Here is a 16064-nt window from a genome sequence, read left to right on the forward strand (position 1 = left end):
TGTTTTTGTATTCCTATGCAATGGTCTACTATTGGTCTACAGTTTATAAGCATGCTATTTGGATCATTTGCACAAAATGATGGGTTAGGAAGTAGGTCTGCTTGGTTACAGTAGAGGATTTGCCTGAGGACATTAGCACACATCGCGCACGGAGCAGAAGGACACAGAGCTAATATGGGTTTTTCTTCTTTGTGCCTTGAGGGCTCTTCTGCCAGCTGCTCCCCCTGGCTCCCCACCGCTCTGCATTCTGCCATAGCCAATGATGCTTTAATGGCAAAATTCGCTGGGCAGAAAGCCATGTGGCTCTTACAGACGGCAATTAGGAGAGAAGGAAAGGCTGAATTACAAGGTGTTTGAAAACGTGGTTTGAAAAAGTCAGATCTTATTTTCTCTTACCTCCTGGTAATAAAATTTCTGTATTCATCCCAAAACAGACACCTAACTCTGGGGTCATTTGGAGTCAACAGCTCAGTCAATATAAAAATCCACTACACAGTCAATGGGGAGCATGAAAATCCATTAAACCAGAAGTCATATTTTTTTCATCAAAAGGAATCCTTACCTTTTCTTTGGCTTTCCTTTTTGTCCCTGCATCCATCCACTCATTTTCTTTCTCCAGCATGTCAATAAAGGCCCATCGGACACCCTCAATCAATTCCTCCATCTATAAGGAAATACCCAAAGAAGCAGGTCAAAACCAAGAAGCTTCAGACAAGCTTTTCTGGGCCACGATAAATAGTCCAATGCTAAACACAGTGGGAAAGAGGCTCCTTTAAGCTTGACTCCATGCTCTGGCAGCATTTCTTTTCCCAGGAAAATGCCTTTTCCCCCCATTACTAGGAGAAAACTAACCATTTCTTTCCTTGAGAACCATGTGATGGCCCAGTTGTAAAAGGATTACATGAGGAAAGGAATTCGCCATAGGTTATGACTAATAACTTACCTGTAGCTACTGTATTAGTGCACCCATATCAAGGTTGCAACTAATTTCAATAGGTTAATAAGGGCTTGAGAGAAAAAAGCAAAGGCATGGGCTGTGTACTTCAGAAAGGTATTGCAGAAGAAAGTGAGTGAACAGTTGAAAGAGATACTGTTAACAGAGAAACAGGCAGGGAGAGCCAGCACCCTAGACACTTCTCAATATGAATCACTTATGTCAAGACCCCAGTTCTCTCTAAATTAATGCCAGTGGTTAAACCAAATGCGTGGCTGTTCTCTGTCATCTCCCTACTCTCCTCTCTCCTCTCTGACAGCTCAGAAGTCGTATGCTATTTCAAGTCTAAAATGGTTAGGTCTCAAGGGGGCTGCTACAGAAACACTGTCTTCTGAAAGCCCTGTTTCAAAGTGTTCCAAGAGGGCTTCCCTGGTGGCGCAGTGGCTGAGAGCCCGCCTGCCGATGCAGGGGACACGGGTTCGTGCCCCGATCCGGGAAGATCCCACATGCCGTAGAGCGGCTGGGCCCACGGGCCATGGCCGCTGAGCCTGCGCGTCCGGAGCCTGTGCTCCGCAACGGGAGAGGCCACGACAGTGAGAGGCCCACGTACCACACACACACACACACAGAAAAGTGTTCCAAGAGTGAGACCACACCTACAGTAATGATGTGTTTGCCCTGGCTTGTCTTCCAGCATCTGTGGGTCAGCAGAGAGGACTGGGGGAGAGAGATGCTAACAGTTAACTTCAGCAGCCCACATGGAGCAGTCTGGGGAGGCCCTGCTTGTGTATGGGTGCAAACCAATCGAAATTCCATTCTCCTACACAGATGCTTCATTTTTCCTAATAGGACACTCAAGAAAGCATATAATACTAGGTTTGGCACCAGAATGAAAATTTTCATTTGGAATTATGGAGTTGTAAATCCATTTTTAGCATTAATTCTAGAAGGAAAGAAATTTAATGTTTCCTTGGTTCTATAATGAATTGTCAGCACAAAGCTCAAAATAGTTTTTTTCTGTTTAATAAGTTTTCAGCTATGTTTTCAGTTCAATAACAGTTGTAAGGGAATAAGAGCTAGAAATCAGTGGGCTGGGTTGCACTGTATGTAAATAAGAACAAGCAGCAGATGGAGGCGGGGGTACTTCACAGCTATTTCTTCCCAACTTAGTAAAAACATTAAGAGAAAAGAAATCGCAACTTGAGATTGGGGCATGATAAAGACATGAAATGACAGAAGAGCAAAGGTCCTTTAAAATCATTAAGTCACTGGTTCTCAACCTTGTCTGTACACTGGGGTCTCTGGTTGGGGGGTGGCGGGAGGAGCTTTAAACAATGCTGATGTCATTGTTGCAGAGTGAGGCCTGAGCACTGGAAGGTTTCAAAGCCCCTCAAGGTGATTCCAATGTGCAGCCAGGATGAAGACTCACTGGTGTAGGGAAGCCACTTATTTTACAGATAAGGAAATTAGGAGTCAAGAGAGTCCATGACCAGGACTTCCCTGGTGGTCCAGTGGCTAAGACTCTGCACTCCCAATTCAGGGGGCCTGGGTTCGATCCCTGGTCAGGGAACTAGATCCCACATGCCGCAACTAAGAGTTCGCATGCCGCAACTAAAGATTCCTCATGCCGCAACTAAAAGATGCCAAATGCCGCAACTAAAGATCCTGCACACCGCAACGAAGATCCCACGTGCCACAACTAAGACCGGACGCAGCCAAATAAATAAATAAATATTTTTGAAAAGAGAGAGAGAAAGAGAGAGTCCATGATCTCTTCCAGCTCTTACAACTGGGAAGGGTCAGAGCCAGGACCTGACCTCAGAGGTAAATGACAGTTGTGAGGTCAGCACTTCCAGGAGCAAAAGAGGTGTCCCTCAGAAATCAGAGGAAAATGCCAGGAAAGTAGAAGAAAACAGAGAGAGATGCAGCAGTGACCATTTCAAACAGAAAACCCACAGAAGGAGGGTGTTAAAACAACAAGGAAATCTTCAGGGCCTTTATCTTTTGCCTCTGCAGTCACCAGCACCCCTAAGTCTTTATGACATCATCGTAGGGGAGCAAAATTTGCCACCCTAAAATATGTCTCTTTGGCATATCAATTGTTTTAAGCTGGTCATTTCCTGAGGAACAGCAGACACAGGAAGGGATCTGAAAACCAAACAGCAGTTGCCTTTTTGTAAGAAATATCTCCATTTGTAAGGTAAATCTCCATTTGAAGGTTATCTCCCTCTCTGTACCTAGAAGAGGAGAATGACTAAATCTCCAGAAACTCCTATCAATGGAGAAGTCATTGACTTAAATCTTCATCACAATCACCGTCCTTTACTGCACTTTTCCTAGTATTGCCCCATAACTGACTCTCTTCACCCCCAACATCTTCTTTTGTCTTTAGCTGCAGATGGTATATAAGGCGAGGGCTTTGGCCATTTTGGCAAGCTGCTTAGTTTTCCCCGTCTCTCCCATGTATGTATGTTACTTTGTTTGATTTGCTGCTGTCACTCTCTATCACATCAGTTTAATTCTTATATCAGCCAGAAGAATTTAGAAGGGGAGGGGAATATTTCTTCCTCTCCAACATCATCAGGCAGCAACACACATCAGCCAGCCTGTCACCTTCACATAAAAAGAGAAACAGTATCTTCCCAAACTAGGGAGGGACAATAGGGATGGAAAGAAATGGGTGCATTAATTTGCCAGAGATTCAGCGACTGAATCAATGGAACCAGGTGATTAATTTTATGTGGGGAGGTGAGGAAAGGGTGGGAACAGTCAGATTAATTCCCAGGCTTCAGGCACAGGCAACCAGATGGATACTGCCACCATTTTCTTTTCTTTTCTTCTTCTTTTTTTTTTTTCATTTTTAAAAATTGAGTTAAAATTGACATATATTAGTTTCAGGTACACAACATAATGATTTGATATTTGTATATATTATGAAATGATCACCATAAGTCTAGTTAACAGCCATCACCATGTTACCAAACACAAGTTCATCTGCCCAACGCACAGTGAGGCCAAACAATCTGAAACATCGGAGTCTAGAGCAGAGAAAGGTTTATTGCAGGGCCAAGCAAGGAGAACGAGTGGCTCATGCTCAAAACACCCTGAACTCCCCAACAGTTTTCAGGGAGAAGTATTTATAGGCAAAATTTGGGGCGAGGGCTGCAGGGTTTATGACTTTCTTCTGATTGGTTGGTGGTGAGGTAACAGGGCGGTGCTCCAGGACGCTTGTGCTCAGCCTGGAGTTACCATCCTCCACCTGGGTGGGGGCCTTAGTTCCTGCAGAAGGACTCAGAGATGTACGGCTATGTGTATCCCTTGAGGAGGAATCAGGACTCAGAGATGTACGGCTATGTGTATCCCTTGAGGAGGAATCAGGACTCTGCTGCACTGTTCTCTCCTTATTCCTCCTCCTTTGTTTCTGCATTCCCTCCCTTCCCTGCTTAGCAACTGTTTGAAGCTGCCCTTGGGAACTCGGGGAAGGCCAAGGGGGCTGAAGCCTTTTTCCTGCGAATAAGAAATGCGGGACACGGAAAAGATTTGTACCAGGGAGGGCCCCACAGAGTCCTGCTCTGTTTCAACCAAACATAGTTAGAGTATTTTTTTTCCCTTCAGATGAGAACTTTTAAGATCTACTCTCTTAGCAACTTTCAAATATACAATACAGTATTACAAATTATAGTCACCATTGTATTTTCTAAGACTTAGAATGTTGGAAGAGAAAGACAGGTGAAGACAAAGGCCAGACCTCACTGGGAAGTGGAGACATCAAGTCTGCACAACCCAGTGGAGGAGTCTGTCTATGAAAGAGAGAAAGCAAAGACAGGGTACAAGTGGATATAGGGTTAAGAGAGGGTTCTGAGGGTTCTAAGTTTGAGTTGTGTGCATTTGTTTGTTGCTGCTGCTGTTGTGGTAGTTGCCCATGTGAGAAATTTACCTGTGTTTATGTACTGACGGACATTCAACAAGAAGGAAACGAAAAACCTGATTAAAAAATGAGCCAAAGACCTTAACAGACATCTCACTAAAGAAGACATACAGATGGCAAACAAACATAAGAAAAGATGTTTCACATCACATGTCATGAGGGAAATGCAAACTAAAACAATGAGATAGCACTACACACCTATTAGAATTGCCCAAATCCACAACACTGACAATACCAAGCGCTGGAGAGGCTGTGGAGCACAGGAACTCTCACTCACTGCTGGTGGGAATGCAGAATCAGAGAGCCATTTTGGAAGACAGTTTGGTAGCTTTTTTACAAAACTAAACATACTTTCACCATACAATCCAGCAGTCACATTCCCTGGTATTTACCCAAAGGAGATGGAAACTTATGTCCACCCAAAAGTCTGCACCCAGATGTTTATAGCGACTTTATTTATACTTACCAAGTCTTGGAGGCAACTATGGTGTCCTTCAGTAGGTGACCAGCTAAACTAGCTGTGGTACATCCAGACAATGGAATATTATTCAGTGCTAAAAAGAAATGAGCTATCAAGCCATGAGGAGACACGGAGAAACCTTAAGTGCATATTACTAAGTGAAAGAAACCAATCTGAAAAGGCTACATGCTGTGTGATTCCAATGATACCACATCCAGAAAAGGCAAAACTATGGAGGCAATAAAAAGATCAGCGGTTGTGGGGTGTGGGTGGGGAGAGATAAGCAGGCACAGCACAGAGAATTTTCAGGGCAGTGAAAATACCCTGTATGATATTATAATGATGGATTCATGTCATCATACATTTGTTCAAACACACAGGATGTACAAGAGTGGACTCTAAGGTAAACTATATACTTTGGGTGATAACGATGTGTCAATGTAGGTTCACCTTCAGTTTAAAAAAAAAAAGTGAGTGATGTTAATGAGAGAAACTATGCATGTGTCAGGGGCAGGAGTGTTAGGTAGCTAGTCAGACATGAGAGGGTCCTGCCCCATCCTGGATGGTTCATCTTTCCCTCCCCCACCAGGACAGCTGGTGGACAGAGCACACCCAGAGATCCTCCCTCTTGTGGCTGAGGACCACCACTAGGTTTCCAGCCATATCAGGACCAAGCAAGACAAAACTGCCAGCACAGGTTGACGCAGGCGCACCAAGACCTAAAAGGTGACTCAAGGTAACCCCGGGTTCATTATGCCTCATTTGTAATAACTTAGCATTGCGGCTTTTGCTTCCCCGCCCCACCCCATGGGTTCTGCTTGGGTGCTTATGGGTAAGTGCCTGAATACTAGCAGGAAAGTTATATAACCTAAAGCTGTCAATCAGCTTGACAATCAAATGACACAGGACACACCCAACCCTATCCCATTGCAGGGCTGCTCTGGTTTCCAGGTAGCCCACTCTTATCCTTTCTTGGGAGTGTACTTTCGCTCTGCTTAATAAAACTCTTGCTACTTAAAACTGCTCTATGCCTCCTGACTGAATTCTTTCCCTTGAGAAAGGCAAGAAACGAGGAAATCGCCATTCCACGAAACCTCCATACCCTCCTCTCAATTTTGTTGTTGAAGGAGAGAATATGCCATCCCAAAACATGTCTCTTTGGCTTAAGGATTATCTCAAACTGATTATTTTTAAGAAACAGCACACAAAATAAGTGCTAAAAACCAAGAGGTTACCCTCTTGGAAGAAACATTTGCATTTATAAGGGAAACCTCCGTGTCTCCCTTTCTGTATCAGGAAGAGCAAATTGACTAAATCTCTAGAAACTCTTATCGATGGAGAAGGCCTGAACTTAAGTCTGCATAACAAGCAGACCTTTGTTTACTGTGCTTTTCCCAATAACCTCCCTCAACTGTCCCCCCAGCCCCCACCCCACTCTCCAACATCTTCTTTTGTCTTCAGCTGGAGATGGTATTTAAGGCAATGGTTTGGGCCATTTTGGAAAGTTACTCAGTTTCCCTGGCTTGCTCTCATGTATGCAGGAGGTATACATGTTATTAAACTTCTGTTTTTCTCCTGTTACTCTGTCCTTTTATGATAGGGAGGTCTCAGCCAAGAACCTAGAAGGATAGAGGAAAGATTTTTTTTCCTCCCCATGCTATAAACTTAAAACTGCTGTAAAAAAAAAAATCAAATCCTTTTTAAAGGACTTACTGTGTGTAGGTTATATGCAAATACTACACCATTTTATATAAGGCAATCGAGCATCCGCAGATTTTGGTTATTTGCAGGGAGTCCTGGAACCAATCGCCTGCAGATATCGAGAGATGGCTGTAATCATTTTCCTCTTTTCTTTCCCTGTGAGCCTCAGCTGGTCTCTGCTCTAGTCCTCTGAGACCACCATTCCCCTCCCAGGCCTCATCACTGGTTCTCAATTCTTTCTTTTTGACCACTCTACAGATTTAATATATAACAGTTTTTGTGAAATGGTGCTGAACTACCCCAGCAGACTTTAAGAACAAGGGAAATCTCTGAAGGTGATTAATGTCATTGGTTGGCATGTCAATGCAAATAAGAGAAATAATGATTTTAGTATGCTGGAACTAGGAAGATAAATCACTGAACACTTCTGATTTTTATCTTTAGACTACTCTACAGCATCACATAATAACAATGCCTTCAGTCAAGTCATGTTCCCTGAGGCAGCAAAAGCCTGATGTGATTTTTAAATAAGAAGACAGAAATATTATTTCTTCACCAAACCTTGACCTAATGCCCCAACCAGCCAGCATATAACATTAATAGAAATCACTTAAAGTAGAAGTCATAAGGTGAAGTTATCCATAGAAAATATTTATTTAGAGTTAAAAATCAAAATATGACATACAAAAATTAACTCAAATGTTATTATGGTAAAATCTGCCACATTCAGAGTAAGAGCCCTCCAAGTAAAGCAGCATTTTGTTAAGCATCTACTTATCTCAGATTTTATGGACCCACACTGAGAAAATATAGTTTACTTTGTCAGTATATGGGCAGTTTTTCGTTCTTTCCCTCAACCAACTCTATTTAAAAGTGGGTTCCCCTTTTCATTCTTTGCACTCCAGGGTTTTGCCCATAGCATTCTACATCAGACATCAGACACTGGTGAGTCACATACACATATGCATACACCTGGTACCCTTCCAGGAAAGGTTTTTTTTAAATGAGATTCTCCTATCTTAATGCATTAAAATTGTCTCACCTGCTCTTCTTTTGACCTCTCCTTACCCTCCCTCCCCTCACATGGACATAGGAACTTTGTGTTCTATATATATGGGTCAAGATGGTTCTATTAATGCATTTAAAGGGACATATGCTAATACTGCTTTGAGAAGACGTGAAACCAAGCAGGACCCTGCATGGCCTTCCTGGTGACAGACTCCCTCCGTGTCCCCCACTTCTTGTTTGGAAAAAAAGCTTTAGTGTCGCCGGCCTTTCCCTGAGTTCCAAAGAGCAAATTTAAGCAGTTAATAATTAGAAAAGTGAGGGAATGCAGAAACAAAGTCAAAGCAATCAAGTAAAAAGTTACGATAGTTTACACAATATTTCAGCCATAAAACAGAGTCAAAGGACTCCTAGCTCCTCCTCAAGGGATACAGATAACAATCTGACACATATCTTTGAGTTGGTTTACAGAAACCAGAGCCCCACCAGATGGAAACTGCTGACCACAAGCATGCAGACCTCAGATTGGTTGGAACCAGAAGACTGATGCTTAAGATTCTCAAAACATCATCCTGTTACCTCACCAACAACCAATCAGAAGAATGTCCACAAGCTGATCACACACCCTGCAACCCTCACCCCTAATGTTGCATTTAAAAACCCTTGACCAACCCTACTGTGAACTGCGAACGCGAGGGATCTAGGTTGTGCGCTCCTTGTGAGAATCTAATGCCTGATGATCTGAAGTGGGGCTGAGGCAGTGATGCTAGTGCTGAGGAGTAGCTGCAAATACAGATTATCATTAGCAGAGAGGCTTGACTGCACAGAGACCATAATAAATCAACTGCTTGCAGACTCGTATCAAAACCCTATCAGTGAGTGGCAAGCGACAGTTAAGCTGTATCTTACGGAGGAGACTGGACAGAAGCAACACACTTCGGGTGTCACTGTCTCCCATCACTCCCAGATGGGACCATCTAGTTGCAGGAAAACAAGCTCAGGGCTCCCACCGATTCTGCATTATGGTGACTTGTATAACTATTTCATTATATATTACAATGTAATAATAACAGAAATAAAGTGCACAATAAATGTAAATATATAAATAAGTAAGTAAGTAAGTAAAATAAAAACCCTTGCCCAAAAGCCATCAAGGAGCACAGGTCTTTTGAGCTTTAGCTGCCCATTCTCCCTGCGAATAAATGCTGTACTTCCCTTCACCACAACCCAGTGTCTGTAGATTGACTTTACTGCACATCGAGTTTGGCTCGATAACAAAAGGGGTCAGTTCACCCCACTGTCAGCTGTAGTTTCCTTCAAAGCTTTGTCTCTGGTGACAAAGAAATCCTACATGGCCAACTCAGATCCTACCTCATACCAATGAATCCCAGACACTTAAACCCACACTTTCAGTCCCTTCTCTGAGTTCCTATTGGGCTTATATTCAGAACAATATAGGTGTGTGTTTAATTGCCATTTATATTTATTTGATCTCCCCAAGAAATCCATAAGCTTCAAAGACAGGAATCATGATTTAGATCAAATGAGATCATGGATATGTAAGGCAACTAAGAAGTGTGGAAGGGGAGCAGAATTCGCCACCCCAAAACATACCTCTTTGGCATGAGGATTATTTTATATTTTAGGCTATTTTTAAGGAATAGCAGATTAGAAAAAGCTCAGAAAACAGAGAAGTTACCCTTTTGTAAGAGACATTTACATTTACAGGGGAAACCTCCATTTGAAAGGGTGTCTCCCTCTCTGTACCAGGAAGATGTCATGACTAAATCTCTAGAAACTCTTATCAGTGGAGAAGTCAAAACTTAAATCTGTATAACAACGTTACCCTTGTTTACCCTGCTTTGCCTGGTAACCTCCCATAACTGGCTTCCCTCCCCTGACAACAACATCTTTTGACTTTAGCTGGAGATGGTATTTAAGGTGATGACTTGGGCCATTTTGGGGAGTTACTCAGTTTTCCTGGGTCTCTGTCATGTATACAGGAGGTATACATGTTATTAAACTTCTCTCTTTCTCCTGTTAATCTGTCTTTTCATTACAGAGGGATCTTAGCCAAGAACCTAGGAGGTTAAAGGGAAAAATAATTTTTCTTCCCCTATGGTGTTCTGCAAATTGAAGGTTGTTAGTTTTATGATTTCATATCTCACCACTGTTAGTTTTATGGTTTCACATGTTACATGATATGATTTTTCACATGGTATGATTTCATATCTCATACGATACATGTAGCAGATGTTCAATAAATAGAAGTTGATTTATGTTTTTCAAAACCTCCGGGGGGTATCTAGCAAAGAAATGAAATTTAATCAAATATCTTTTATACATGCTAATGTATAACATTTATTCCAGCAGTTATTCCAAATATAAGCTTCAGTGGAACTCAAGTGACTCAGTAAGTTAGCCCAGTCCATTCTGAGGTTGATGATGCCAACGTAGTACAGAACAGATGGCTAAGAATGGTTAAAAGAATATATATATATATGTATATACATATATATATATATCTGATAGAAATAGCTATAGGCTGATAGAGTTCTTAAAGAAGAAAAATGATCTTCAAGGTGATTATATACATTAATCTTAAAGTAATTTTAATGAAATTCTTAAATAAAAGCGTAATGTTGAAGAGATTTTCCTCTCAATATATTCAGAAATTATACATAATATCTTAATAAAACATAAGATTAAAAAGTCTCCAGTCTCCTCAGTGGTCTAGAGCGAGACATGGTTCCTTAAATTATAACCACGTGGCGAGTGCATGGGGTTAAGCTGGAAGAAATAGCTGCAAAAAGCTCAGGCAAGTTCCTAAAGCCTTTCTTTCTGGCAACTGTCACTTCACTAGAAACACAGACATTAAATAAGTCAATGCGCTAATAAATGTTAACTATCCACTGACTCATTATTTGTACTGTATTTAGGAAGACAACTTTGAATTGGCTCCTGATAAAAATGGCATGGAAATAAGAAGTAAAGAAGAGACCCATGTTAAGGTGGGAGAAGTGGTAAAGCCAGAGAAACTAAGGATAGTTAGGAAACCCTCAGTTTCTGGCAGCCAAGCAAGCTGGTATGATAAAACAAATCATACCAGTTTGTCAGGATTAACAGACTTGCATAGCTATTTAAAATGTTGGTGAAAGAAAAAAATGCCAACTTATTTGGGCCCCAGACATGCTATAAAGCATATCAGTCTGGTGGGGCAAAGTTTAGCATGTCCTCTCATCAAAAAGCATAAGGCTGGGGTGGAGGTAATAAGAGTAAAATCCTATTTACTGGATATGAACAGAGAGACGGTGCTCTGGTTTTCTAACTCATCTTTTTCTGTTTCCCACTTTCCTACTCTTCGAGGGAACGGATCAGAAACCAGAAAAATATTTAGACGTCAACCAGTCTCATAATGGTCTAGCTTTTGGCTGTGGGTAAACTCCCTCCAGCAAGGAATTCTTCCTGGTCACATCCAAAATTCGGCTCTGTTGGAGGGCCTAAGTGCTTTCTTTCAGCCAATGAATTTCCAGAACAGGGTCTCCGCAACCCACAGGCCTGATCACATCTGCTTGACATGACTGTGGCCGATAATAAGTGGCAAAGGCAACAGTGTCCAATGTTATCCAGAGATAGAGACCACAAACAAGAAAGGCGGGCCAAATGTGTCACCATCGTGGCAGCACACTCAAGGACAAGGGCAAGAGTAGTGTCCACACTTATTTCAAAAGAATTCCCAATGACCTTTCTGAATTACTTGTTTTGCTGGATGTGATTTTACCAAAGGTTGCTTAAAAAGAGCTGTCAGGATTGGGGTCTTATGACATTTGCTGTAATAAGATTTAGCCCGTAGAGAGTTGTGAAACCTGGATCTGTTATAGAAATTATATTTGGCTCCTTGAGTAGTTGCATGAGACTCTCTTATGAGCCAGATCTAGCATTAAATGATAGGGCAGGTTCTGGAATGTGGCTAGGGCACTAGCCATAAAAGGATCTTTATCCCAACTGAAAGCTACTACACTGGGCATATATGCAGGACTAGGAACAGCAAACCCCCAGGTACCTGCCTCACGCTCACTCTTTTGAAGAGAAATTAGAAAGAAGAGATCTCAATGCAGGACAGTTGCCACAGTTCTTTGATAAATAGTATGCATTCTCTCTTCATGATTAATCTTAGGTATGGCATACAGTAATAACAGTAGCTGACATTCACTGGGTACTCACTATGCACCAGGCATGTGCTAAGCCCTCTACATGGATTATCTCACTCAGTCCTCATCACAAAACAGCGAAGTAGGTACTGTTTGTATCCCTATCTATGATTCACTGCAACGATGGCTTTTAACTCTATACCCCCATTCCTGTATCCATGCCCTTTGCTGTGGGACCTTTCACTAAAAAGGCAGCGTCTATTTCCCGGCTCTGTCATTCTGGACTGGCCTTGTGGCTTGCTTTGGTGAACAGAATGCAGACATGACGCTATGCCAGTCCTGAGCCTGGGCCTCAGGAAGCCTCGTGTGTCTCCGCCTGCTCACTTGCACCTCTGCCATCACTATGAGAACGTGCCCAGGCTAGCCGGCTGAAGGAAGTAAAATACTTGGAGTAGAGCCACGTCATCCTGGCCACCTCTGCTGAAGCCAGCCTAGACCGGCCAAGCCCCAGACATTAGACAAACCAAGCCGGAATAAGCAGAGCTGCCCAGGGGAACCACCAACCAACTCCAGGTGCATCAACATTAACTGTTAATTGGTGAAGGCCACTGAAGTTTCGTGGCTGAGTGTTACACAGCATTACTATAGCAGCAAAACCTTGTGTACCATTCATAAGCAGGAAGATAGAGAAACAAAGAGGTTAATTTGCCCAAAATGATACGAACAGAACTGGGCTATGAGATGCTAATGCAAGTTTTCAGAAAATCAGATGTAACTTCTTAATAAGGCCAATATTTTATAACTGTATTTTAAAAGCCCTTTAAAACTCAAATCAGTTTGTTTTGCCTTAATTCAGATGGATCTTATGCAAAGACCCAGAGAAACTGATTGATATAATAGCTGACACCATTGCCTAGGGAAACGGAAACAGGGACACTTGATAGCCAGATAGAATATCCTTTACTTTGCATGACTTGTGTTGAAGGGAGCTCTATCTTTATCAGTACAATGGCTATACTGAGAGCAACTCTTGTAACAGCATCTGTAAGGAACCAAGAACCCCTTGGTATAAAGGCATTGCTATGATGCATGACACTGACTTTCAAGTGACTTCTGCCACTAACGTTAGAGTTACATCTCATTTATTCAACCACAGAGAAAAACGGTGAGCAAGGGAATTGGAGAACTTGAATATTAATGGCAGTACATCAATTCAATTATCTTGGCTAACTAATGAGGTGAACTCCTAGTGCATGGAGGTTGCAAGTTCAAACTCCACCACTGCAATTGGACCCATGTGGGTACTTAAGTCTTCGGCACCAGCTGCAGCAGTATGGGATGGGAGGAGAAACCCGTTCTTGGGATAAGAATTACTACCAGAATTGCTCATGCAAAGCACTCAGAAAATTGGAAGATACTCTAGGTCATCCATGGCATTACTTGGGGACATGAACGATGTCCTTACCATAAAGAGAAAAAGGAATCAGCTACTAGAGTACAGGAGAAATCAGTGAATTGTTTTACACAGTAAATAAAGCTTTAATTCTTCCCTTAATAAAATCTCAATCTAAAGTATAATAAAAGATTCGTTCCTCTTTAACTAAATTAACCTTCTGCATACAGAATGTTTTAATGTATAATAAGAGACCAGTGATTTTATCTTTGATTTGAGTGTTGACAAAAACTCTCTCGTTGACCAACCTCTAGCCAGGTTCCTCTAAGCCCTGTGCCAGGCCTGCACAGGCCAGTTTTATCAAGAATCCCGGTAAGTCAGTTTAGAGAGAACCCCCTCCACACTTGATATCTGAGCACCCTCCATATCTGTCAGATTCCTCATCCCCCACCCTTGATATCTGTGCACCCTGGTCTGCCTTCAGAAAAAGTCCCCTGACCTTTGAACATTTCCTCTTAGTCATTTTCCATCCACTGCCTCCTTCACCCTGCTCCTTGGCCAGGCCCCAGCTGTCTCTGCCATGTTCACAGTTGAGCCCGATCTCTCTCCTACTTTGAAAGTCTTGACACCCTTTGCAATAGTCCTGAATAAAGTCTTCCTTATCATTTTAACAAGTATCAGAATATTTTTTGCTTTAATAGGGTTCACCCTACAACAAAAACCGATAATTTGAGAGAACAGCAATAAAATGCCTATTGGCAGAGCTGAGATATATGAATAAAGATAAGTAATTTGGGGACAGAGTATCTATAATGAAATAAAATTATGTGGTTTAATAACTTAGCTCAGCCAAAATGTTCAAATGGGAATTCCAATTTCCTTGAATTTTCTAGAAACTACAATTCAAAGCATAAAGCGGAAAGATCTTTTTCTCCTTTGCATCAACACGATAGAAAATTGTTCTTTGATGTGTATGTTTACATTTCTGCCTTAGTAACCCCAAAAAATGGTAAACAGTTGAAAGACTGTTTTGATGAAGAAACCTTACAGAGCCTTAGGTCATCATTCCAAGCATCAGGGATCACTCCTCAGAATGATATATGTAGGAAATACTGGAAATTGAGCTCAGTGTGTGGACTGAGCCAAAGATGAACCTCAAATGTTGCTCTTAGATGAAATCTCTGATAATCAGCTTGTTTCTTACTGTTTCCCTGTTTCTGCTGAAAATTCTATGAACACAAAAAAAATGCAATGTCACCTGGTTAGACTTGAACTGATTAAGCTTTCACTCTATTTGTCTTTAAAATATTAGAATGCAGGGTCTTCCCTGGTGGCGCAGTGGTTGAGGGTCCGCCTGCCGATGCAGGGGACACGGGTTCGTGCCCCGGTCCGGGAAGATCCTACATGCCACGGAGCGGCTGGGCCCGTGAGCCATGGCCGCTGAGCCTGCGCGCCCGGAGCCTGTGCTCCGCAACGGGAGAGGCCACAACAGTGAGAGGCCCGCGTACAGCAAAAAAAAAAAAAAAAAAAAAAAAATATTAGAATGCTACTAGAAGCAAAACCTATTCCAACTGTTCCCTACCTCTAAAATGCTAAGAAATTAGGAAATATGTGCCTTTTATGTGTATAAGATCTTAATACATGAATAACTCATCTCCTGATAAGGGTGAATCCATTATAGGACCAGCCAGTAAGAAGTCTCTTCATTATGCTGGTCTCCTCATGCCAGTCATAAAAATGGTGAGGATTCAAGTGTTTTTCAGAGAGAAGCAAGGGAATAGAACACTGACTTAAAGCTAGATCGTTTGGACTTGAACCCCACCTAAACCATTTTCAGGCTGTGTGACCTTGGGGAATTTACTTAAACTCTTGGAGCCTCAGTGTCCTCATCTGGAAACATGAGGGCAGTAATAGCAATTACAGGGCCACCGTCAGGACTAAATGAGTTAACGCATCGAAAGCTCTTATAGAATGCGTACCAGACATCCAACTAAATCTCAGCAAAAGTTAGCTACCTTATTATCATCATCAGATATTTAAAACATTATATAGCCATCATTGGGATCTTCATGTGCCCACCGTGGACACTGATATCTATCTGGGGCATTTACTCATACGTTACAGATATAAATTATCATTAATAATGTTAAAATGGAAGAGAAAAACAAGTAACAACTTTAGACATCCCTCCCCATGTACACACACGCCCCTAAATCTCTCTCCTGTCATTTACGTCATGAGCCTACAGATCGGGGTTTGTCACAGTAGGATGAGAGCATCATCTCTATTTACAGTGACAATACACCATGAATTCTCTGAGAGAGTTATACTTTCATACCCTTCATATAACTTTCCACAAAAGCAACTTGTTAAATGATTAGCTAATATGCTGTATTTTTAAACTATGCATGATCTTCTAAATAAGATTACAAAACTTAAAAAGTTCTCTGACAGACACGGTCATGACTTTGGGTCTGAAAACTGGAGAGAAA

General features: G+C 41.9%; 1 protein-coding gene across 1 annotated transcript in view; it reads right to left on the reverse strand.

Annotated features, from left to right (window-relative positions):
• PHEX (phosphate regulating endopeptidase X-linked) overlaps positions 1–16064 on the reverse strand; it is a 197016-nt gene that overhangs the window by 107103 nt on the left and 73849 nt on the right. The window contains exon 12 of the mRNA XM_081221774.1: positions 563–664. Within this exon, the coding sequence (XP_081077900.1) occupies positions 563–664 (102 nt within the window). The remainder of the gene's footprint in view (positions 1–562; positions 665–16064) is intronic.

The sequence above is a fragment of the Mesoplodon bidens genome, assembly GCF_964165515.1.
Source record: "Mesoplodon bidens genome assembly, chromosome: X".
NCBI lineage: Eukaryota > Metazoa > Chordata > Mammalia > Artiodactyla > Ziphiidae > Mesoplodon > Mesoplodon bidens.